At 39.4% G+C, this 26,424-nt stretch overlaps 1 protein-coding gene across 5 annotated transcripts in view; it reads left to right on the top strand.

The window, feature by feature from the left end:
- DLGAP1 (DLG associated protein 1) overlaps nucleotides 1-26,424 on the top strand; it is a 629,180-nt gene that overhangs the window by 390,808 nt on the left and 211,948 nt on the right. For 2 of the 5 annotated variants that reach the window (XM_059706576.1, XM_059706575.1), the window contains exon 1: nucleotides 2,100-2,230. The exons of the other annotated variants lie outside the window; for them this stretch is intronic. In XM_059706576.1, the coding sequence (XP_059562559.1) occupies nucleotides 2,150-2,230 (81 nt within the window). In that variant the 5' untranslated portion in view covers nucleotides 2,100-2,149. Of the gene's footprint in view, nucleotides 1-2,099; nucleotides 2,231-26,424 lie in introns of those variants that run through there. 5 annotated transcript variants of the gene reach the window in all.

Below are 26,424 nucleotides of genomic sequence, written 5' to 3'. Positions count from 1 at the left end.
CTTCTTTAACAAATGTTGATATTTATTGAGCTCCTAGTCTGTACAAGGCTTTCAAACTGAAATATGATGAAGTAGTAGGTTAGTGAGTAAACTAAATGTAGAACAGTGTGTTCTTCTCACCCATTGTGCTGATGTCGAAGAGTTCCTCTAAAAAAAAGTGAAGGAGCTGGCCATTCACAAGGGGAGGCAGGAGAATGGGCAGCGCCTGAGAACTGAACGTTCTCTCCAGCTCCTGTCTTGCTTTAGAGGAAAAGGAGAATCTGCTGTCCTGTGCGAGCTCCTCTCAGAAAGATGGATGTAGCCAGCTCCTGCCAGCTCCTATGGAATAATTTCATTTGTAAGCTCATCCTTAGAAGCAAATTTGGGGAATTCAAGAAAGAGAAGATTTTTGTTTTGTGTTTTTCTAGTTGTATTGTTTTAATTACCACCTAGTCCTGAAATTGGATTTCCAATGTGTTCAATTTCAACATCACAGGGTTTAGTGGACAAGGCATTGAGCTTTAAATAAGAGGGTCTGTGTTCTAGTCCCTACTTACCATGAACTAGTGATATTGATGCTGCTTGGAACCATTATTTCAGCTCTTCTGGGTCTCCTTCTTCTGCTATAAAGTGAGACACTTGATCTAAAGGCCTGTGATCTCAGTCTACATCTTTAAACTCCTAAGTTACATATGCAGAGTACTAATTAAAGCAATTTTCCAGAGCCTGGAGCTCTCAATAAATACCTACCAAAAGTGAATGTTCTCCCAATGTTATCTAATTTGCTCTTTAAAACCAAAAGGTATTTTACAGTTGAAGAAACTGAGATTTAGTAAATTAGGTTAAGTAACTTGCCCAAGGGCACACAGCTAGTCCATAGCATCATGGCGGGTCAAAACTGATGTCTGCCTACAAAACCTGAATTCTTTCCTTTTACTATACCCGATCCCAACCCCCTTCCAAATATACAACAGAGGAAGTAGCATATATCAAATACTTTTTATGTGCTAGAAATCATACAGTATCTCATTTAGTACCTAAATCAACTTTGTAAAGTATTACTGTTTACTCCAGCTTACAGACAACAAAACTGAGGCACAAAAGATTAAATCAATTGCCCAGGAATGCAAAGGTAGTAAGTAGAAGAGCTAAGACTTGATATCAGTCTGAGTCTCTAATGTGCTTCAGAAATAGAAATAAATGTGTTGGGGAATTTTTGACCTGATATGTGTGCCTGCATGTTTATGGAATGTGATCCATCTTAGACAAGCAACAGAATGACTGAAAGGTTCCTAATTTGATTCAAGAATGAACAAAGATTAAATTAATAGTCACCAATAATAGCATCTAAATACTAGCACAGTTCTGATTCTCTCTTTGTCCAATTATCACTTAGAATTAATTTAACATAGGCCATTGCTGTAATTATATAGAAAATGAGAGGTCTGTAGGTATTTGGCCTCTGTGTGACATTGATTTTGAAATGAAATATTTTAGCTTGAAATCATTGCCAGTTCCAGTTAATACAATCAATTGGTGATAATGTGCTCACTCACAAGCTGTTTGTAGTTTTTTTTAAAAAAAGGGCTCTTTCCCCCCCCCCCCAATATTGTTATTTTTAAATGTCAAGAATCAGATGTCTGCTGTGTAGAATTATTGTACCACTGCCAGTGACTGTCTGTATCAGGCTTTGGATCAGGGACATGGATTTGAAGACATTAAAACTGTTTAATTCTCAGTTGAGATGTGGTTGGCTTTTATACATTTGGAATAGAGCATTTATGGCACATCTCAGGGTAAGTGCTAATAGTTAAGTAAATAAAATAGGAAGGGGATGAAAGGAGTAAAAGGAGCTTTTGTTGTGGTTTTGTTTTTGCTTTAAAAAAGCAAGATTCTTGGTTCTGTATATGCGTCTTTATGTAAACGTTATATGTTGAGTGACTGGTATTTAAAGCCATTCAGAAGAGCAAGATTTTAGATTTCCAACTGTTAGCCTAAAAACCAGAATCCCTTCAAATCATGTATTTTGCGTTCATTCAGCAGCAGAAACAGGAAAAGAGAAAGAAAACACTCTCCGGTAGAAGTAGAGAGAGACACAGAGAGGGAGAGAGAGAGCAAGACAGACCCGAGAAAGAAAGCACTCACAGAGATGAAATTTTAGGAGAACAAAATGATCGACCTCTTTAAGGCTGAGTGGGTTTCTTCAGTTTGTGTGCAAGTTTCAAGAAATGGAAGGACTGACCAGGTTTGGGTACAGCTCTTTTATTACTTTGTATTTGGTGATAGTATGTTGCTGGTTTGGGTGGTTTGGGGTGGAGGGGGAAGGAGGATCGTTTTGTTATTTTATTTCTTCTCTAAATAATAGCTAGTAAGACTGAAAGAGCTAACAAACTAATGTATGTGAAGATGGTAAGAAAACAGGCTGATATTTCGGACACCCACAAATCTGTGTCCCCACAGGGGTTTTGTAAAATCTTTAACTGACACAGATGATCTAAGGTGCCAGGTGCTATCAGAGGACATTATGTGGCTAGTGATTGAAATGTGATCATTCGTTTTCCATGACAAGAATCCTGAATGCTTACTGTTCTGTTGCAAAATTAAAATTTCTGGATGGTTGAGGGGCTTGGGGGGGGGGGACGAGGGGGGGGTGGCTACTGGTTAAATAAGACTCCACCAAAGATCACTGAAGTATCATTCATAAAGCATGAACCCAGGATTATTTTTCAATGCAGGTACAACTGTTTTTCAAAATTTTGTTCAAGATTATTTCAATCTTTGCCCAGTGAGGTTTTTCTTTCCCTGGCTGAGGCTTTTCTTCCTCTTGTTTTAGAACAATTTAAATTATACAGAATCAACTAAACTACTGTATGTGAAATGTGTGACAGTGCTGAGCAATTCTGCTAGTGACTTTGGTTACTGTGAGGTTTCCTTGCTGCCGTTTTAAAACCCCCATCCACCACATTAGTTGATGGTTTTCTTTTTTTGTTGTTTGTTTGTTATTTAAATTGCTCTAATAATCCAGCAAAGAGTGCCAGAAATTTTAATGTATTTCCTCTTTGTCTTGCACAATCTCCCTATTTGTCACTGATCTCAGTAGAGAGGTCCTTCTTTGTTGATTGGAAAATGAGGCTACTCCTGCCTGATGTTAACTTTGAATGTAGAATCAGTGATCAGCAGCAGAATCCTCACAATTCTCTCCTGGGTTTTCTGTAATTCTCACTATCGCCCATATCCAAGTAATGGGGGCGGTGGGGGAGACAACTGGAAAAACACTACGTGAAAGCAGGTGTCCAGAAAGACTCAGTGGTAGTAAAAGGAAGATTGAAATGAAATAGAAAAAAAAAAGAATATATTTCTTGGAGGTTGTTAAAGAAACTTTGTTATTCTTGGTCTACAGTTTTATTATTTTAAAGACATTTTCAATAACACCAAAAGTGCTTGGTTATCTGATCCCACAAAGTCCAACCTACTATTGGAAGTTTTAGCATTAGTTAGCACTGAGTAAAAGAGGAAAACTAGCCTTAGGTCTCTCAGTGGTCAGTGCATTTTATTTCTTCACTCCCTTGCATCCTTATAGGGCAGTTTGCTTGGTTGAAAATTAAAGATAGTAACCCAAGTAATAATTTTCCATTCTGTAGAAAAATATTTACCCATAATCTCTGGTCCCTTTGAGATCATGGCTTTACACATCTTTACACCAACGGTGATTTGTAAATGGTAGAACTCATTGTATTTGTTTTGTTTTGTTTTGTTTGAGGTTTTATAGGAACCACTAAAAACATATGCAGTGTTACCAAGCTGACTTAGATTTGGTGACTAGATTAAGGGTGTTTGTTTGTTTGTTTGTTTGTTTGTTTTCACCATTTTGATTTTTGGTTTTTATGTAACCATCTCTTAGTAGATTCTTGTGTTCATTGAGATGGAATTGAATCAGAGGAAATTCCATTTTTATAGATCTAAACAGTTAAAATTACAAATATGGTTCAAACTATAGCACCTCATTATTAATAGTTAGATTATTTTCTGTCATTTGCAAGGGAAGCTTGGTTTTTAAAAAATGAAAATTGGCCAGTTTAGGTAAAATGAGATTACTATTAACAAGCCCATGAAGAGCCCTGACCGGTTTGGCTCAGTGGATAGAGCGTAGGCCTGCGGACTGAGGGGTCCTGGGTTTGATTCCGGTCAGGGGCATGTACCTTGGTTGTGGGCACATCCCCAGTAGGGGGTGTGCAGGAGGCAGCTGATCGATGTTTCTCTCTCATCGATGTTTCTAACTCTCTATCCCTCTCCCTTCCTCTCTGTAAAAAATCAATAAAATATATTTTAAAAAAATTTAAAAAGCCCATGAAGAGTTGTATAATCTCACTGTGATTTGTTTTACTCACCTGAAATTTTGAACCTGTAATTTTTCCCATTGGATAGCAATAACATGCATGTGTGACTTCACATCTAGGGCTCATTTACCTGCTTCTCAAGACCATCTTGCCTCACCCTCTGCCTTCTGGCTTCACCTCTAATAACTCCCATTTGGAACACATTATGGCACAGGGAAGATTCTTTTACTTTATTTTTGTAAGTGCATATTCAAGTGTTTTTATAAATGCTTAATCTGAAACCACAGTTGGAGGGGGTGCTTTAATTTTTTTCAATGAATCATTTATTCTCCTTCAACCCAGTTCTCTCTATTTGTAGCTCAAAAGTAAAGATATAGAGAATGAATGATTCCATTGCTGTTATTCTAATAACAGAGGTAAAGGAGATAATATAGTGTAAGGAGAGACATATCATACGACTCCTTCTGTTACCTTTGGCCAGTTTCTTATTTCTACTATTTTTATTATTATTTTTAAGAACATTTATTAAAGAAACAATGACCAAGGAAAGACCTCTTCTGATTCTCTAACCTTTTAAGTGTAAGAATATATAGAATTACCGTTAAAAAATTGGGTAGTTTATTTTTTATTTTCTAAAGTTTGGCAATATACCCTACCTTGTTTCTATTTCTAAGATAAAGAAACTTCTAATTACATTTGCAAAATAAGTTTTCTAGACAGGTAGGTCTTTTCTTTTACTATTAGGTCACTATATTCTATTAGTTATAGTTCCTACTCATTGTTCTTACAGAATTAGAAAACATGTTATAAAATGTAGGCTTGTGATATCACAGAACTGTCTATGAAGCAAAATAATGTGGAGTCTAGGGTTAGTGTACATTGTGTGCATATATGCTGGTTGCAACCTATAATTCTATGGATACAAATGGCAGGTAGTATTTTTAACCTCTAACATAAAGAAATGAGTATGTTTTTTTCTCTTATTCCTATCAGTCCTTCCTGCACTCCAATGGTTTTAGTATGAGTGAACCACCACATGCCAAAGAAAGACAAATGGAGATGTGACCTTTAGACACAGCGCCAGAGCCCTGACACTGAAATTTCAAGACAGTACCCTTCTTGCTGACATCTTCCATTCTCTTGGCAGCCAGTTTTCCTCACCTCTCATGTCACTTTCCTAAGATAAAAATTGTTAACGTATCTGTAACCATACTGTCCAAATGTGACATGTAGGAGAGAATTATTGAGCAATGAGACCTTTAAATCAGGGCAACTCTAGAAAATATGAAAGGAAGAGTGCATGGGAGATGACAATGGCTACAGTCTGACCTCTTGCTCATTGCTTTCAAAATGAAAAAGTAAGGAAATGAAAAAAAAAAAAATCTAGCTCTAAAGTTGTAAATACTATATGAGGCATTATATATATATTGGCATCCATGTGGGTAAAAATTAGCATAATATGACATTCATCTGCATGTATAGAATCATGTATGTGTGTGGTCACTTGCTTTATCATTGACTATTAGGGCAATGGTTCCTCAATTTTGTGTATGCATGAAAATCAGCTTGAAAGTGTCTACAAAATGAGCCTTTCCGGCATCAAACCAAGAGATTCTGATTCTGTACATCTGGAGTGATTTTGTTACTGAGATAAATAAATCCAAGAACCACGCTTTAACCCAATTCTAGGGAACTAACAACTAAATTTATCATTTTACCTACTGAAGGGGGCAGTCTAGCCTAACAGATGAAAACATGGGCTTTAATATTGCCACTGACTTCCGAAATGACTTTGGGTTCCCTCTACTTAGTATTTCCATTTCTGTATCTGAAAAATGAGTATAATAACACAACCTTTGTATTTGTTTAGGTGTTTAACATTTTTTAACTTTAAATTTTGCTAATAAATTAAAATACCTAGTGTTCAGTGTTTTGAGTTTACAAATCCTGAGGTTACCATGTTTCTCTGCTTCTTCATGTGATTCATGTACCTTACCACTTTTTCTTTTATATTTTGCTGTGTCTAATTTTCATTAATCCACAGTTTGATTCCATGGTAAAGGAAAGCCCTCTCCTGGTGTTGGATGATAGTAGGTCTTCATCACAGAGTAGATTTTAGGCTTCTTCGTCAATGTGCCAACTACACATAAAGATTTGTCTACAAGTGAAAAGACCATAAAGGGTTGATCTTTTGAAAGCTTAACATCAGTTGGGTCAGATTTTCTCATGCCTTGATATTTCCGGATGGAACACAATTCTTCTGGCCTCCTCAAGGTTTAGTTTGTTCAAATAAAACCTCCTTTTATTTTCATCCCTTAAGTCTGTCAAGACCCTGGTGCCTTATTCCAGGAAGCTTTGGTATGTCAACAGGACAATTTAATTAACAGTAGCAGCTATGGGGATTGTCTACAAGGGGTTCTATCTACTCTTCATTGCTTTCTTTATGGGCTTATCCAGGTTCTCTGAGGAGTGTTTCCACCATGGCAACTTTCATATGTGGGAGTTCTGCTATTGCTAGCAGATGACAGAAGCTCCTTATCCGTCACTCTTCTTCACACCTGCCCAAAGTCCCTGATTGATCCTCTCCATTAATCTGAAGAGTGAGATTACATCACTGAAGCCAACTACATCATACTTACAAGGCTGCAGAAATTTAGACAAAGAACATAAACATCGAAGTCAGTTCTCTCTCAGGAGCTCTTTCCTCCACAGGACCATGGGGAGCTCAGACTTTCTCAGACAGCCACATACTCCCTATCTCACCTGCTTCCACATTGCCACCAAAGCAATAAAAATAAACCCATTATCATTCATGGGAATAATGCACTACAATTTAATAAAATTATGACTCTTAATTGTGAAAATTTGAGCAAATAGTTTGCCATTTTTCTTTATAAAAATGGAAATGACTGAAGATAAAGATCCTCCTGTGGGCATAGTAGGACTCCTGTAAGGTCACCCAGGACCTTCAGCCCATTCGTAGAAGGCCAACTGTTAGCCCAACTTGTATTATGGGCATCAGTCTCGACCAGTGATCCCTCCTGCAGTAAACACGTACAGAGAGAGGCACGCTCCTGCAGGACTTTGCCTTTACGTCCCTTAAAGGATCCTAACTATTTGTAATCCTTAGAGAATTTGTCTTTTTTTTCCCTTCTCCTCTTAACTAGAAGAAGTTTAGCTGGCTTTTCTGTGACTCAGGAGGTGTCAGTGAAAGTAACTGTCATTTGTTTGCAAATGAACGCTGAGCTTTCTGAAAATGACTCCCATATAAAAATCTTTCCCCCATAACACTCCTCCAGCCTTCTAGTTGATTTTAGATAGTTTCCTGTTCTCCCACCTCTTGGAAGTATTCCATGGCACGCTGAGCAGACACTTTTAGTCAAAAAAAAAAAATCCTATAAATAGCTGATTTTCCTGCTTGCTGCCTTCTCTCTGAGGCTTTCACAAAGGAGGTGAAACAAATCCACCAGAAACAAGAACTCTCTGTGAGGGGTGAGTGGTGAGGCTTGTGGAAACTCAGGTCCACAGTCCGAAAGTTGTCATTGTAGGTTTGCCATATTTGACTTACGCAATCATTGAACAGAAAAAGAAACATTTTATTTCATGCTAGATGATCTCAAGAACTAAACAATCAAAAATATCTCATATGAGCTTTCATACTACTTTAAAAATATATATTTTGACTTTCATGCTGTTTTTTTTTAAATCCCCAAACCAACTATACTTATTAGCTTTTATTGGTAAATCTAGATAACCAAGTCCTATAGCTATTTCATGACAGGAAATTTGAAATTTCCAAGATATTGTTCTTGCTTATAGAGAGCTTGTACTGTCTAGCCCAGCTTCTCTCTGTCTCCTATACGCTCCCTGCCCCCGCACCATCCCACCTCCCGTAACCCTCTCCCAACCCTTCCACCCCCACCCTGCCACTATTGTCAACACCACCAAATCTCCCAAAATGATATTATGGAACAACCTGGAAGACTGTACTCATACCAAGCAAGACCTTACTATCATCCCTCATTGATCTTACTGAAATCAGCCTTAGAAATCAGACATGTGACGTTGATTATACTCCCACCTACTTCCACCTTCCCAGGCCCTATACCCTTCTGAGCAAAAGAGAATTGGGCTTAGCAGTACTTTCCCCTTTTCCTTTCTTCCTTTGCTCTTTTCTTTCCCTTATGTTTTAGGTAGCCATTTTATAATATAATTTGGAACAGGAAAACATCAGTTTGCAGATGAGGACACTGAGGCCTGGAGACATTAGCTTGCATCCTCATGGCTTCTCGGTTTTAGAAGGTCATGCAGAAGCAGGGACAGTAGGAAGTCTTCCTCTTATTCAATCTGTTAGTGTTCCTCAATCACGTAGCACAAAACATTAATTTATCTTAACTATTAGAGGCCCGGTACATGAATTCGTGCATGGGTGGGGTCCCTTGGCCTGGCCGGCAATCGAGGCCTGTGGGGGGCTGGCCAGCTGGGGGGAGGGATCCCCGAGAGGTTGGCTGGCCAGCCCCGCCCCCGATTGGGGTCGGGGGTCTGATTGGGGGAGGGGGAAGGGGCTATGGTAGGTTCGGAGGGGCTGATAGGGGCCCAGATTGGGCCGGTTGGCCATCGCAGTGCCTGTCATAGCAACCAGTCATTCCGATCGTTGTGCCGTTTGGTTGCTGGGCTTTTATATATATAGATATACTCAAGAAATTCTGCCTCCTGCCCCACCCCCTGCTTTTTTTACTTTAGGCATTGGGACTAATTTGGTCATGTAGTTTCTGGAGAATGCATCTTGTTGTGCCTTTCTTCTTTATGAACTCCCAGTGAACATGCACAGTCAATATAAGCAATTATTGGCAAGAACTTCAAAGATCAGTTAGCTCAATGCATTTTACACTTTTAACCTATTTAGATGAATTTCTTGTTTGTATAAAAGATTTTAGAACAGAGCTACTCCTAATGAAGCAATAAGAGGAAGAAAAGGAGGATTCAAATCTAAATCCTCTTCCCCCATCTACTGTCCTGCATCCAAGTTTTCCTGGGGTGGGGAGAAATTTCCCACACACACACAATTTGAAAATTATTGCCCATTCCTTCCCCAATAAGCAGATCTAAGCTATCAAAGAGAGTTTAATGACCCGGGTAGGCAGAGGGAATAGTCTGTATCTACTCTTAATAAATCTAATAAATCAGAAGACCTTGATAAAGTCCAAAAAATGTTAAGTAATTATTCCAAGCTTGGTAAGTTTAATTCACTGCTCTCTCAGACTGTAGTCCTAGTGCCCTGTCCTTCATGAAACACAACTGAGCATGGGTTACCAAGAATTTGTGATTACCTCACACTATAGAATCACTTCTTAGCTATAACAGAAAATTCTTTTTTAAAATATTTTTATTGATTTCAGAGAGGAAAGGAGATGGAGAGAGGAAGATAGAAACATCAATAATGAGAGAGAATTATTGATCGGTTGCCTCCTGCATGCCCCCTACTGAGGATTGAGCCTGCAACTTCAGGCATGTGCCCTGACTGGGAATGGAACCTGGTCCATAGGTCAAGCTCAACCACTGACCAGGCATAACAGATCATTCTATGTCACCCTCATACCATATTCCTCAGTTGTGACCCAGAGAAAGGGATTAGCTTTTCTAAGAACACACAGGCCCTTTGATTTCCAGTCTAGAGCTCTTCTATCACATACTGGATGCAGTTCATGAGACAATGAATGATGGCAAGGAGAGGACGAAGATGGAGGAGGAGAATGAGTAGAAAGGGAGAAAAAAAAGACCATAATTTATTGAGAAAGTTCTATGGCCCTATGTTTAAACATATACTGTCCTTATTTCTGAAAGTTTCTGGGGCAGTTATGCATACTCTCATTTTATATGAAATGGTAGTAATTAATGTGCTCAAGATTATGCTGCTATTAAATGACAGAACAAAGATTTAAAACCTGATCATCTGATTCCAAAATCTGTTCACTTTCCACTATATCATGCAGCCTCTGCTATGTAAATAGTCCCTTTGATCTTTTTCTGCAAGAATGTTTCTTGATGAGAATTTGTTTTAATACCAATTTTAAAACATGACTAACTATAGTTAAAAAATAGATCCTACCATTGTGCTTAACTGTAAACCTAAGTCTAGTTTGGAGAGTGATCATGTTAGAAAGCAAGTAATATATGAGGTTCATTTGCAAAGTTAGATATATAAAATGTTAAATTGTATTAGAACAATATTTCATGTAGCAGGAAAATTATATCTCAACCTATGAAAGAACCATTGCTCAAGGCTGTTTTTGCTTTTTTTGTTTGTCTCAATGAAAAACAGTACTATTGGTCCCTTGAGACTGCCAACTTAATTGTAGTTATAACATTGTTAAAACACTACAAGGTTATGTCTGAATGAGCACTGTCTTCCCATTTTCTATCCTTTCCTTGGATTAACTTGGGAATGTTTGCTTCTATAAGAAGTAATTTCACTGAAATGATGAGGAAGTAAACTAAATATCCCCAAATACAATTCCTTAAAATCAGCTTGACTTTATATTTGTCCTTTAGGGAGACCAGATAGTTATTTCCCAGGCATACTATGAGCCAGAATTCTGTTTGGTGCATGAACTCCTGTAACCCAGATTGTTAACTAAATATTGGAGAAATTCACCAATTTTACTATCTGTTAAATTATCACTCTAAGTCAGAAGGAAAAGAGATGTTTCCCTAAAGGTCTATCTTTAGAATGTTTATAAATTACCTTATAAAAGGATAACCAAATCGAGTCATAGAATATCCAGGACAGAGCACTCATGTGTATCAGCTTAGAGCTGGATACCTATATCCAATGCATAAACAGTGCTATTCACAGATATTAGTAGAGTTTAAACTGAATTCATTTAATAAATAGTCATACATGCTCACACTTTTTAAGTCCATCAGGCTAAATAGTGCCATATTTAATTATGAATTTAGAAGTCAATGTAGTCTTTCTTATCCTGCTTCTCAGCTTATTTTGGATTTTTCCTCATGTGCATGTAGCTCATTGCGGATAATTTCCTGTTCAAGCAAGCCCTTATAGCCCTTATTTAATGCCCTCTCCTATTTGTTTAAGCCCGGATGAAGTTAATTTTAAGTAATGGATACAGGCTTAATATGTTCCACAGCCTTCACTTTCTCTTGGTTCAAGATTTTATAAAATATCCCCATGCATAAAATAAAATGTTAATAATTCAGTTAATAGGGCTTTGTAGATGACTAAGAAATGAAAGAATTCACTAAAATTAAACCATGCCAATTTAATCTCATTTATGTTTTTGAAGGTTTTATTAGATTAATGAATGAATAGAATTTAGCAATGTCTTTCTTAGTTTCAACAAGCATGGAATCCATCCAAGTATCATAATATATAATCCCTTTGCATCGTCTAGAGTGTAGAAGGAAAACTTTTGTTGAATGATTTAATAGAACTGGCATTCTCAACAAGTCTTTCATTCAACCAAGATTTATTTAGCACCTGTTCAGTCGACCCAGACTGAACTCCGGGAAAGGTGACTAGATAAAAGTGGGGAAGGGCTAAAGACCAGCTTGGGTTAAAGAACAGAACATCTAGATAGCCAACCACCTGGCTGGTGAGAATAAGTGCATGGAGGACAGGATTGAGTCTCTGGTTGACAAGATGATATGGAATCATTTTTCTAAAATATTGAGATTCCCCAAAGATGGAGAATATGGTTCAGCCTAGAGGCGAGGCCCCAGCAATTTAACACTCTGGGCAGAATTTTTCAGGACAAGCAATGGTGTGAAGGTGACATAGAAGACAGACAAACTCCCCAGAGAGCATAGGAGGCATCAGACTCTTGAGTCCAACAACCAATCTACTGGCCCGGGAGGCAGTGGGGCTGCCCAGGCCCTAGAGAAAAACTCTGGACAGTAAGCAGAGCACTGTCCATGAGGGAAAGCATCCTCAGCATCAGCACCAGGCCAGCAGGGGGCGCTCTCCTGGATTCTGTGGGCAGTGGCAGCAACACTGCACCCAGAAAATAGAGATGCAGTGGGGCTGCCGTTAACGCCATAGAAGTTCAATGGCATGAGAAAGCAGAGAGGGCACGTCCAGAGAGAACCCTGGGAGTAATGAGTGGGGTTGTTATTACACCAAAACCTAGCTGCATCCCCAGATCATACACCTGAGCATGGAGCTCTTAGATCAGGAAGAGTTTTCTAACAAAGGCATCAGATCTCAAGTAGGGTGAAGAAATTCTTGTTATTAAAAATATGTAATGAAAGTCTGGGTGAACATCTCAGGGATGGAGCGAAGGAAATTTCCCTATTTGGTAAAATGATGGAGGATGGCCCATGGGATTCCTTTTCAATCAAATAGTCTAGTTCTGTGCTGTCCAATATGGTAGCCACTGCCTCATGTGGATATTTAAATGTATATTAACTAAGGTTAAGTAAAGATCAAAATTTAGTTGCTCAGTCACAGTAGCCATATTTCTAGTACTCAACTCAGTAACCGGGTATGGCTGGTGTTTACCATATTGGACGGCACAAATATACAATATTCCCATCGTCATAGAAAGCTACTAGACAGCATTCCTCCTCTTCTTGGGCTGGTATTGTGTGTGTGTGTGTGTGTGTGTGTGTGTGTGTGTGTGTGTGCGCATGCGCGCGCGCGCCCATTATAATGCACTGATTTCTACTAGATTTAGGTTTGCCCTGAGGAGGTGACATCCTGTTGTGATGTCTCAGTGCTCAGCATGTCAGTACTTCTGAGCTGGCCAGTACTTCTCTGTGTGTGTACGTGGCACAGGACAGCTCAGTGAGAGTGAGAGCTGCCCTGTGGGAATGCCTGCTCCTCCACTTACCCACTAGGTGGCATTAAATAATCCATTCCACCACTCTTAGCTTCTGTTCCTTCCTTTGCAAAAAGACTCACCTCGTGGAGTTATTTTGAGGAATATAGTCTATAAAGTACCTAGTTTTCTATAAGGACAATCAACTTTCACTAGAAACCCGAGGATTTGCCCAGATTCTCCCCGAGCATTTACCAGCCACACGTTATGCACGTGGAGCATTGTGCTGGGCATGTCTTTGTTCCCCTGGATCTGCCATCAGCCCTGGCATGGCCCTTCCAGGGGCCCTGCTCTGCTCCTGCTTTGCATTGTGTGCCCGCCTCACCATTAGCCAACCAGGAAGTACCTAGAATAATATTTCCATTCACACTCTGAGCTTTGCACCGAAGCTTTTTCTCAGACACTAAGCCTCATCTGTGATTTTCCTCCTCACTTATAAAAGCAGCCTGCAAAGCCTTCCTCCTACTCATAGTTATTTGTAAATTACAATGTTTTGGCACCTCTAGGAGCTGAGTCTGGGTGCAAATGGACTCAGAGCTTGGCAAGGCTTAGGAATTTCTGCTACAGCCAGTCACACAACTGGTTGCCAATCTGACAGGCCCTCTCCCCAGCCAACAGGTATGGTTCGCATCTTACCTGAGACACTTCTCTGTACACCCCATTCTCCTGCCTTTGACCAAAGAGCAAGAGCTTTCTAGAGAGACCCTAGTCGCTATGGGTTTTCCAGGGCAGTGTTTACATTAACCCTATTCATGAGGTGAGTGAGTCTCACGCCTTCCCTTTGCACACTAAAATTTAAAATACTAATTTATGGGTGTCCATGGGAGACTTAAGCACACCATTCTGAGTTGTAAATGTGATTACCTATTTACATAATAGGCAGTAGTCGAACAGCCGCTGGGATGTCCTTTTGAAAGTAGATTTTTGGTTTGGGGAAACTGGTTTAACCAAAGATGTGCTGTCTGGTCTCCTTTGTTTACTTACCAAGCTTCAAAGCCGTGTTTCTCATATTGCTCTCTGAAACCTGGTGTTCTGTGGCCATATTTGAGAGCTGGGAAGAGAGAGATACTTCAGCCCAGAAAGACATGAAATGTCATTGGTCACAAGCCAGTTGGAAAACTTTACTTTTCAGAAAAGGCCTTTCTAGAAAAGCTAACTGAGGCAGGAATCCCTAATGGAGACCCTCAGAGAGTTTCCAGGCCTGAAGTGTTCGTGGGGAGGTTACTTAGAGTTGAGGCAACCCAGGAGCAGAACTGAGGAGCAGTTTGATTGACCTCTGAAGTAATTCTACCTTGAGAAGACCCTGTGGTGGGATACAGGACGGGGAGGGGGGTTGAGGAGAACTCAAATGCAGAAAGGCTGGGCATACCTACCTACCTAATTCAGGTGTTCTTAGGCTGGGCTGGGGAAATGTAGGGTGGGCAAGAATAAACTCCAGGGATTCAGTAAATTCTTGATATCACATTAAAAATTTGGGAGGGGAGGTTTTATATTCATTTTGCTTGGGAGAAAAGTTCTTAACATTTATCATATTCTCAAAAGAGATAAAGAGCCATTAATCATGATATTGTTAAATATCATGGTAGTTTTTTTTAATTAGGTAGTTTTCCAAAAAAAACCTTAAAATTGATTACTTTTCTTCTTTCTTATAACAGTCCATCAGAAAAAACTTTTGGTCATGACCTTAGAATAATTTGAGGAATGTGCAGTTGTTAAAGAGTTGTTGTGGGGGCATATTACCTGAAATAAGTAGATTCTCTGTTGGAACTTGAATATCCTATTACAAAGTAAAGCCTGTACTAGGATTTATTGTGAAGGAGCTTTTATTGAGTGATCAAGTTAAACAGCAAAACCAGGAGGATCTGCTGTGTACAAGGGTTGAAGCTGAGAGGAGAGAAGAATTCAAAGATTTGTAAAATAGTTCCTACTCTCAGAGTTTAGCCAAGTGGGATACCACATAGTTAAATAAATATAATACAAGGCAAAGTAAGAAGCATAAAGAATATGGGGTTTTTAAGAATAACAATCCCAATCTGAGGCTTAGGAAAGGAAGGGTAGAAGACAAGAAAGATTTCCCAACTGGAAATGCTGTATCTCTGAAGCTTTTCTATCATTTCTATGGAAGCATATTGAGATTTCTCTTAGCATTCTTCCATGTTTATTAATCACTCAGTAATTCAACCTTGCATCCCCCAGGCCTAACTTAGTTAGTGTTTAGCAAACACCATTTTGGATAGATGGATGGATGGATGGATGGATGGATGGATGGATGGATGGGTGGATGGATAGGTGGATGGATGATGGTCATAGGCAAGAGAGAGTGAAGGCCCCAGGGAGAGAGAGGGAGGGGGAGAAGAAGCAATAGAGTGCACACGTCTACACAGTCCTTATTGCAGCAGCCAGCTCAGTTCAGAGTTTCTCGGGAGAACCATCAGAGAGATTTAAGCGGTGGACATGTTCATGGGTCAGAAGTCCAGGCCCAGCCTGGCTCAGCTGAGTGCTGTGCTCAAGGCCTCCCAAGGCTGAAATAAAGGTCCCAGCTGCCTGGGCTCTTATCCGCAGGCTCTGGGAAGACCCTGCTTCCAAATGTGTTCAAGTAGATGCAGAGCCCAGCTCCTGTAGCTGTGCAACCGCGGTCCCTTCATCTGCCGGCCAACATTGAATTTTCATCACGCTTTGAATCTCTCTCACTAATGCTGCCACATCTTTTGCACTGAGGCAGGAGAAAGCTCTCCTCTTTCATTTTATTTCATTATATTATATTTTATCTTATTTTATTTTATTGCAGTAAAATACATGTAACAAGCTCTTCTTTGAAGAGCTCATGTGATTACACTGAGTATTCCAGATTAATCCAGGATGATCTACCTATTTTAAGATCACTGATTAATGAATGACCTTATGGCATCTGCAACGTCCCTTTTGCCATGAAACCTAAGATAACATTTTCACAGGTGTGACACCGGGGGATGGAGATCATGGGAGCCAAATTTCTGTCTACCACGATAGTTAATCCGCAGAGTGAGTAAATATAAATAGCAGGTTGATGAGGGAGTTCCTTCATTGACAGCCATGCATTTTGAAGGCCATGAAGTTAGTTCTAAGAAGAGCTTTGGTGTCAGATGGCTGTGTTCAAACTGTGTTTTACTGATTATTCAACTTTGAGTGCATATGTAACCTCTCTCTGCCTCGGTCTCCTCCTCTGTAATGTGGAGATAACAACAATACATATCACAGAGGGTTGTTGAAAGGATTAAATTAGTTAATGTAATGTAAAGGGCATAGAACAATACTTGGGAAAGGGACATTACATAATGCCTCAGTAAATGCTATTATTTTTATTAGTAAGCCTGAATGTAGTAGCAACGTAAAATGCAACAAAACAGATTTCAGAGCCACTGCAGGGATTTCATTTGGTCAGGCTTTGGATGGAATGGAATCCTATAGCATCTGTATTTGTTTCCTACTGCTGCTATAACAAGGTACCAAACCTTGTGGCTGAAAGTAACACGAATTTATCACCTTACAATTCTGGAGGACAGACGTCCAAAGTGGGTCTCAGTGAGATGAAAACACAGCAATGGCTGAGCTCAGTCCTTTCTGGAGGTTCTAGGAGAGAAGCATGTTCTTGCTTTTCCAGCTTCTAGAGGCAGCCTGTGCACCTTGACTCCTAGCTGCTGCTTTCTTCTTCGAAGCCAGCCATCACCTCATTCTGATGCTGCTTCTGTGGCCACGTCCCCTTCTCTGACTCCCACATCTCTCCCTTTCACTTACCATTGGGACCACCTGGATAAGCAGGGTAATCGTCCCATCGCATGATCATTAACTTAATCACAGAAGCAAAGTCCCCGTTGTAAGGTAACACGTTCACAGGTCCCATGAATTAAGAAGTGGGATCTTCGGGGACCCACTCATCTGCCTACTACAGAATCTACTGCCTAATGCAGGATATATTTTAAAAACCAAATATAATTTTTTTAAGTTTTGCATGAAATGTTTGAAATCATCCATCCAGTGCATGTTAGTTAAATGAACTCACTGTATGTACATATGCAGTGGCTCCTGGAAATTTCTTCTTTTTTTTTTAGACTATATTAAATGAGTGGGTCTAGATTCCTCTTTACCTGTGAATTGCATATTTGCTGCTTCTTTTTTAACTAAAGTGTTTATTATTCACTTTACAATAAAACCCCAATTATTTATATCACTTGAAAACTCCTTCCAATATCTATAAATATAAATACATACATTTTACACATTTTCAATTATTGTGTCATATACTGTTTTGTCTTTTTTCGTACATAATATAATTTTTAATTCAAGGAGCACTAACTATACATCAGACACTCTGTTGAAGGCTAGGACCACAAAGTTGAAAAAGAAAAGGCTGATTCCTGTCCACAAGGAGCTCTCCTTATACTGGAAGAGGGGGAGGATCCTGATCGTAGCAATTTTTAAGAAGGAGAAAACACGTTTGAAATACATAATCGCCTGTACTTGGAGAGTGAATGATTGAGTTGTCAGAAAGAGAGGAGTAGAAATGAAAAACAATTCATGGTTTGAAAAATTGGGTGCACATCAGTACCTCTGATATTGACAGATAATATGGGAGAAAGAATACGTTTGGATGGAGAAAATGATTTCATTTTAGATGTTTTGAATCTGATGTGCCATTTGAAGATGTCCCATAGGCAAGTATTCATTTATTCAAAACTATGTGGAGGTTATTACAGTTATCTAGACACAAGATTATTATGGTTCAAGCAATGAAAGTAAAAGCAAAAAACTCAATTGGTTGGATGCTGTCCTGTACACTGAAATGCTGCTGGTTGGATTCCCTGTCAGGGCACATGCCCAGGGTGTGGGCTCGATCCCCAGTAAGGGGTATGCAGGAGGCAGCTGATCAGTGATGTATCATTAATCAATGTTTCTATCTCTCTATCTTTCTCTATCATTCCCCCTCTCTCTAAAAAATAGTCAATAGAAAACATTTTTTTTTTAATTCATGTGAGGAAGATGGAGAAGTGAAAGCAGCAAAATTTTTATTCTGAAGTTCAGGAAGATGACAGGAATGGAGAAAGGTCATTTGGGAATTACCATGTGGAAGGGAGAGAAGAGTCTGAATGAATGAGATCACCTTGGGGCATGTGTAATTTAGAAGATGAGCAGCATAGGCCAATTTCCTGAGCTACCCAGACTTTAAGCACAGACAAAAAGCAAAAGGAGAACAATAATAAAGAGTCCAAAAGATAGACAGAAAGGAGCGCCCTGACCGGTTTGGCTCAGTGGGGAGAGCGTTGGCCTGTGGACTGAAGGGTCCCAGGTTCGATTCCAGTCGAGGACATGTACCTTGGTTGCGGGCACATCCCCAGTGGGGGGTGTGCAGGAGGCAGCTGATCGATGTTTCCCTCTCATCGATGTTTCTAGCTTTCTGTCCCGCCCCCTTCCTCTCTGTAAAAAAAAAAAAAAAAAATTTCATATGCAAGCAAAGGGAGAAGAAGATATCACAGAATAAAGAAGCTTCAACAAGATCAACCACCAAACAGTAGTTGAGTCAGGCAAGGAATGAAAAGTATATCAATAAATCTGGCAATTAGGAAGAAACTATTGCATTTGGCCTCAATTTCCCTAAAGTGATAGGGTAAAAATCATGCTGTTCGTTTGAATAAATGCTTATTATTTTAGTAGTATAATTTTAATGAAAATGTGTACAGCTACTAAAATATGCTAGTATGCCATGGTTAAATTCTTCATTTCTCAATTGTTTGGCATTTAAATATTTTTACAGTTTTTCAATATTCTGAGTAATGTAATAAATGTTGTTTTTTATAAATGTGAAAAATTATTTTCTGGTTAGTGTTCCCAAATACTATACACTATTCTTCGATTCAAAAAGAGAAGTGCAAGTAAATCTTAGTATTTTAAAATAATTTAGGTATTCTAATTTTGAATAATTATTTTGCAGAGATTTTTTTTTTTCTCTTTCCATTATTTTCACATAGAGACAATCACAAATGTCTGGACTTGTCTAACCTGGAGTGCACCCTTCTACAGCAAGCATTTCCTCAACATACTACATCCTGAAGCCCTCTATTAATGCAGCATTATAGTACACTAGAGGCCTGGTGCACGAAATTCATGCACGGGGGCGGGGAGGTCCCCTCAGCCCAGCCTGCACCCTCTCCAATCCGGAACCTCTCAGGGGATCGGGCCAAAACCGGTAGTCGGACATCTCTCTCACAATCCTGGAATGCTGGCTCCTAACTGCTCACCTGCCTGCCTGCCTGATTGCCCCTAATAGCCTCTGCTTGCCTGCCTGATTGCCCCTAACTGCCCCCCTGCCAGCCTGATCACCCCTAACCACCTCTGCCTGCCAACCTGGTTGCCCCCAACTGCCCCCCCTGCCAGCCTGGTCACCCCTAACTCCCCCCCCACTGGCCTGGTTGCCCCCAACTTCCCCCCTGCCTGGCTAGTCGCCCCAACTGCCCCCCCCTGCTGGCCTGGTTTCCCCTCACACCACCCCCCATCAGCCTGGTCACCCCACGCAGCCTGCTGTTCGGTTGTTGTGTGAGGGCGTCCTGACCAATTTGCATATCCCTCTATTATTAGTATAGATAATAATTTGCTTCCTTTCTCTACATTATAAACAATTTGATGCCCATTAGTAATAGGTTTCTTCACTTTCAAATAACTAATTTCCCACCCATTAACTATTTTTGTTGACCTCACTTCACTAGAGATCCTCAATCTAAGTTTTATTTTAGCAATCACAATTCTCTCATCTAATTAAAAAAATTGGGCCATTGCCTCAGTGGCCTGCATTCAACCTTATTTTGACTGGCAATTTTCTAATAATATCTCACTCTCTTTTTCACCCCTGTACTTAATATAATAGTAGTTTCTATTCTATTGAATTCATTCTCTCTTTCCAATTTGCTTTGCCCCACTCTAGGTTTTGTTTGTGTTTTCACATCTCTTTTTCTTTTCTTCCTATTAATTTAGTAGCCTATTCAAATCTTTTACTGTGACAAATGCCTCAAGGGGCATCCAATTATTTATTCAGTAGAAATTCCTAGAAGTGGGCTAGGTGGATCAGGGAGTATGTAAAATATTAAGGATTTTTGCATATATATTACCAAATGACCTCTACAAAGGTTGTCTGAATTTTTACTCCAGTACCAATTGCCATACTTGACAATTCTTCTCTATTGTGAATACAAATCCACTTCCCTTTAACTTGGATGTAGAGCCATATGAAGTAAACATAACTACTCTTCCACATGGCAGTCCTGCATATGCTTAAAGAAAACAGTTATTTGTCCCTAAGTCTTCATTGGCCCATCTTCAAAAGACCTAATTTCTTCAGCAATTCCCTAAGAACAGGATTTCCAGCACTGTCAACATCCCAACTGACAAATTATATCTTGTTTCAAGGAAAGCAATATCCCTTTTACCTATGGTATAAATGTGTGAGCAATATTATAGTTGAATTCAGACTTCACAGCATCCATTGAAAATCTTTGGATATAAACACCCTTCTTCAATCAATGCACTAGCTTGTCTGGCAGCCATGCTAACCTATCTCACACTCAGATAAAATTTTCAAGCCATTTTGTCACATGAAATCATGTTGACATGTTTCTCCCACGCTGTACTGTGCACTTGGATCGTGCACAGTACTACATAAGGTAGTATATTATATTTATTTTTATTAAATGTCATCGTACAGATATAGATATGTCTTTCTAGCCCAGGTCCACCCCTGACTGTTATGCAGATTATGCACTAACTCTGCGGGAGATCGTTTATATCAGTATTATCTTACTGTTATTTATTTGTTACTATGATTTTCCAGCAAATAGCAGTAGAATCTCAAGAAAGAGATAGCTTGTTTCCAATTCCCCCACCTGAAAGTGCCATTTGGACTAGCAAAAAAATGTTTCTGCTGTCAAAATTTGAGAATACTAAAACTGAAATCCAATACTTTAATTTTTCCCAAGATGTGTTATATCTTATAATAGTGTCTAATATATCATCATCAATGTTGATGATAAAAAACATTCAGAGTAAGGCCAAACAGGAAGGCTTATGCATACCTCTAGAAACCATTCTATAGTGTTTAATGAAAACATTTATATACCGTCTAGGGAAAGCCATTCAACCAGTTGTGAATCTCCTATTCAGTCCATATGTCTTTACTTTGTTTCAACGTATATTATTTTACTACAGGTATCATTGGGGAGTTCATAAACTTAATATACATTTACTAAGGAAATTTTGTCATATACATAAGAAAATAAAGATAATAGAAATTACCCAGAGATCATCACTCTGAACATTTTTGTGTTGTTGCTGTTCTTTGAAAATACTGGTCATGTTGAGGCCTAAACTACCTAGTGAGAAAAAAAGAATAATATAAACATTATCAAGAATGAAGACAGGAACATGAATAACTGTACAGTAGAAATTAAATCTATCATATGACTAGAACAGAAATAGACTTCGTATCAATATATTGAAAACTTAAGTGGATAATTATTGGAAAAATAAATTCTTCAAAACTCAATAAAAACAGAAACCTTGAATATATCTACATTAATTTTAAAAATTGGCACATTAGCTTAAAATTTACACAGAAAATAAAGGCCAGACCCAAATAGTTTTATGAAACCTGCAAGGAAAAGTGATCTCATACAAAAATTCTTTTAGAGATCTGAACAAAAGAGATGTCTCACTCATTTTAGGATTTAGTATATTCTTCAACAGACAAGGGCAATTTGAGAAAGAAAAATTTTAATGCAATTTCTTTCATGGACCTGATACAAAAATCCTTAATAAATATTTGAGTAAGATTAAACAATTATTTAATTTAATGTAAAATAACAAGGCCAGATAGGATTTATTTGGTAATAAAAGGAAGGCTTAGCATTCAAGAAGATATTCACAATATTCACAGCATTAGGAAATTAAAGGAGAAAACACATATGACTATCTCATTTGCATGAAAGGCATTTCATCATATTTAACAGCCATTAATGATTTTACAAAAATACAATAACAAATTAGCAATAGAAAACAATTTTTAAAGTGTATCTACTTAAATTTTTAAAGTGTATCTACTTATATATAGCTGACAGGAACTTTATATGAGGTTGCATCTTCAAAATATTGCTTTTAAATCCATTAAGAAGATAAACCTCTTCTAAAATGTACTGAACTAGATTTGGCTGCTCGTTCTTTTTTTTATTATTGGGATATACTTGACATATAATATTAGTTTCAGGTATACAATGATTCAGTATTTGTATATATTGCAAAATGATTACTACAATAAGTCATTATCCATCACTATACATAATTTTAAAAATTATTTTTCTTATGATGAGAACTTTTAAGATCTATTTAACAACTTTTAAATATGTAATACAATAATATTAACTACTAGGGGCCCAGTGCACGAATTTGTGCACCTAGAAAGGAACTGTGGGTGGCGAGACTGTGGTAGGCACAGGGGCAGGTCTCAGCCCACCCTCTGTGCCCCAACCCGGCCCCTCCTGCTGCAGCCCCCAGTGCCCTGTCTGCTGGCAGACCTGCTCCTGCCACTGCCGCTCCCACGTGCTGACAGCACCCCACTCGCACCTTCTGATGGCGCGGAGCCATTGGGGCCAGCACCAGCCGGGGGTGTGAGTGGGGCCGGCGCCGTCAGCAGGTGCGAGTGGCGGCTGCTGCCCCGATCATCCCTCGGGAGCAGAGGGAGGTGGAGAAGCCCTCAGGGGTGATCAGGGCCGGCAGCCTCCGCTTGCACCCGCTGAGAGTGCAGAGCAATCGAGACCAGTGCCAGGCGCCAGCAGCAGGTGCAAGCAGTGGCTCTGGTACTGGCTGTGGGTGTGAGCAGCAGCTCCGGCATTGGCAGCAGGTGCGAACACTGGGCGGCACCACAGCGTGCGGGAGCAAAGAATTTTCAATAACCACCAGAGGCTTGTCCCGATGACAGTGACCGGCGCCCCACCTTGGTCTGGCGCCCCCGTTCACCTGCTCCACCATCCCTCCACAGCTGATGTCTGCCATGTTCTGAGCTCTGCCGCCTGCTGCCAACACCCAACACCTCCTGGTGGTCAGCGCATGTCATAGTGACTGGTTGTTTGGTTGTTCTGCAGTTCGGTCTATTTGCATATTAAGATTTTATATCTATGGATATCCACATGCTGTGCACTACATCCCAAGGACTTACTTTATAACTGGAAGGTTGGACCTTTTGACTCCCTGCACCTATTTCACTGATCCCAACCCCTTCATTTACCTGCCTTTCCCTCAATTCTGTCAGTTCATGTTTTACATCCTCCAGCTGCCTACCAGCAACCATTTGTTGTCTTCTCACTTCTCCCTGATTCTTATAATTCTGCTTTGTGATCTTCCTTTACGTGTAGCTGTAATTGCTTCATTGGGTTATTCTTTTATTCTTCTTTATGATATTTTTCCAGTGCATATCCATTATTTATAAGAAATTTGTGATTGTTCTTTTTCATATTTGTTAGAGTACCTGCATGTGCATTCCTTCTATGTTACTCCTAGTTGAATGAGTTGCATCTTCCTAGAGAATCAGAAGCTTCCTCTAAAGAGACTGCTGGGCAGTAGCCTCCCAAGCATTTGAGCCCAGGACTTCCTTTGCTGTTGCTATAGGTATAAACTGTTTGTTGATGCTATAATGCATCTATGTAGTCACACGTACTCTGACTCTCAGACCAAACCTAGTTCTTTTTTCCCTCAGTTATTTCATGGATGAACTCACAGGCTGCCTGCCACATAAAAACCCTAATGATAGTCATTTTCAGAAAGAATTTTTCTGGCCCTTAATGAGATTGGGCCGTTCACTCTCCACCACCTGCCTTAGTCCTGGCCTTTTCCACAGCACATGCCTCTGAGATGAGGCCCTCACTTTGGGGAGGATATATTTGATGGAGTTCTCTAGGGCCGGCTCATACCTCCCAATTACCTACCACATTGATATGACTTCCCTCTTTGATGTTCTGCCTGACTCTGGCTGTGGAGTTTGGGGATTTTCGGCTGGTTTTGCTAAAAATGTGATTTGTGGGTATGCTTTTCGCTCGGTTTTATTGTGGCTTTTATTGTTTGGAATGGATTCCAGGTGGAGAAGTGAGAAAACTCAGTTTCTGTGAAAACCAGTCTTGTTAACATTTGGAAACATTTCCCTACTGTTTTCTCTCTATACTAGTAAAGATGACTGCATAAGAAAGCTCAGGGTGTGTGTTTACCTATCAACCAAGTTAATCTTCAAAAATAAAAATAAAGCACGGTTGGCTTAGCATACTGCTTTTCCATAAACCCAGGCTGTTTCTCTTAGTGCTCAGAGACCTTCCATGTAACACCATGTTCTAGGATGAGGCTGTGTTATAAATCCAAGACCATCAGGTATTATCTTTGGATGATTCAAAAGACTTGTCCATCATCATCCCTTGCTGCTGTGTTTCCCTTAGCAATCTTGATTCTTTGGTCCTCCCGAAAGCTCTTAGGGTACACAAAGATATAATTTGCCTAGGCACAAAACCTTAAGCTTAATGGCTTTAGGTGTGCCCTTTTTTAAAAAAGGAAAATGTCTTCATTGGAATATTAAATTATTAATCTAATAAATCTCTTGGTATTTTAAATCAACATCCTGCCTGCTCATTTTCTAAGCAAAATGTATGTATTTAATTAATAGTGGATCTTCATGCAATAATGACACCACAGCCATGTTAACCAGGGACAGATACAGAATAGTGAGACTTAATAAATAAGACTAGTCCTTACACCCCTCATAGAACACATGCTTTAAATTATTTTGCTGGTAGCAATTATGCTAAATTACCATTTCAACACAGCTGCCAATTTAAGAGCTCTTCATTAGTCATTCAAAAAATATTTATTAACTGCCTATGATTGCCAGGCTCTGTGTAGATGCAAAGAATACAAAGATGATCAGAAATAGACATGATTCCTATTCTCAAGCTCCTTATTGTCAGTGGGAAGAAAATGTTACTCAGACCAATCACACAAATGAATTTAAATTAGTACTACCATGGTAGGGATTACTATTGAATTATGATGGGAGGTCTTCCCTGCGTGTAATCAGAGCTGTTTCTTTCTTCGTTGGGAGGAACTATGGCTGAATTCTGCTTATAAGACCAGGACACCTTTCTTGGTCCGACGCTAAATATCTTGCACCTGCTGGGCCTCTGAACCCAAAAGTTTATTCCTTGCCTTCTCTCCATGAATACCTCATACTTGCCCTATTAGAAAAGTGGCCAATGGGCAGGGGGGTTGGGAGGAGGTCTCTTCATTGTGAGTTTAACCAAGAGACTCAACCCAAGTAAGTCTCTTCAAAGATGGCAAGAGTGAAGTGGCCCGTGCACCTTCTGAACCTTCTGCTCATAAACACAAGCCTATCCCGTGACCACTGTGCTCAATACATACACAGGAGATTACGATACTGCAGTGGCACACTCATTTAAGCAGTTTAGAGAAGCATGCCCCTAGAAAGTAATGGTTAGGATCGAAGGAAGGGCTAGTGTAAATCAGACAATCAGCCTAGAGAATCATGAAAAGGCAGGAAGAAACAAAAGGGTCAGAAATGAATGTAATATGGCTACATCACCAAGATGGTGCAAGGTGAGTCTGGTAAGATTTGCAGGACGATATCATTCAGGGTCCTGGAGGCTGCATTTACATTTAAATTTTTTTTTAAGTTTATTGAATTTATTGGGGTGACATTGGTTACATAAAATTATATAGGTTTCAAGTGTACAATTCTATAATACATCATTTGTATATTTATTGCATTTTCACCACCCAAAGTCAATTCTCCTCTATCACCAGTTATACCCCCTTTACCTTTCTCTATTTCCCCCAAACTCCTTTCTCTCTGGTAATTACCGTACAGTTCTCTGTGTCTGTGAGGTTGTGAGGTATTTTTTGCTTAATCCCTTCACCTTTTTCACTGCATCCCCAAGCCCCCTCTCCCCCCAACAGCTGTCAGTCTGTTCTCTATGAGTCTGTTTCTAGTTTGTTTGTTAGTTTATTTTGTTCATTAGATTCCACATATAAATGAGATCATATGGTATTTGTCCTTCTCTGACTGGCTTATTTCACTTAGCATAATACTCTCCAGGTCCCTCCATGGTGTCACAAAAGGTAAATTTTCCTTTTTTATGGCTGAGTAGTATTCCATTATGTAGATGTACCACAGCTTTTTTACCCAGTCATCTACTGAT

The sequence above is a fragment of the Myotis daubentonii genome, chromosome 8, assembly GCF_963259705.1.
Source record: "Myotis daubentonii chromosome 8, mMyoDau2.1, whole genome shotgun sequence".
Taxonomy (NCBI): domain Eukaryota; kingdom Metazoa; phylum Chordata; class Mammalia; order Chiroptera; family Vespertilionidae; genus Myotis; species Myotis daubentonii.
Note: the sequence above shows the minus strand (reverse complement) of the source record. Positions and strands in the feature narration are given on the sequence as shown.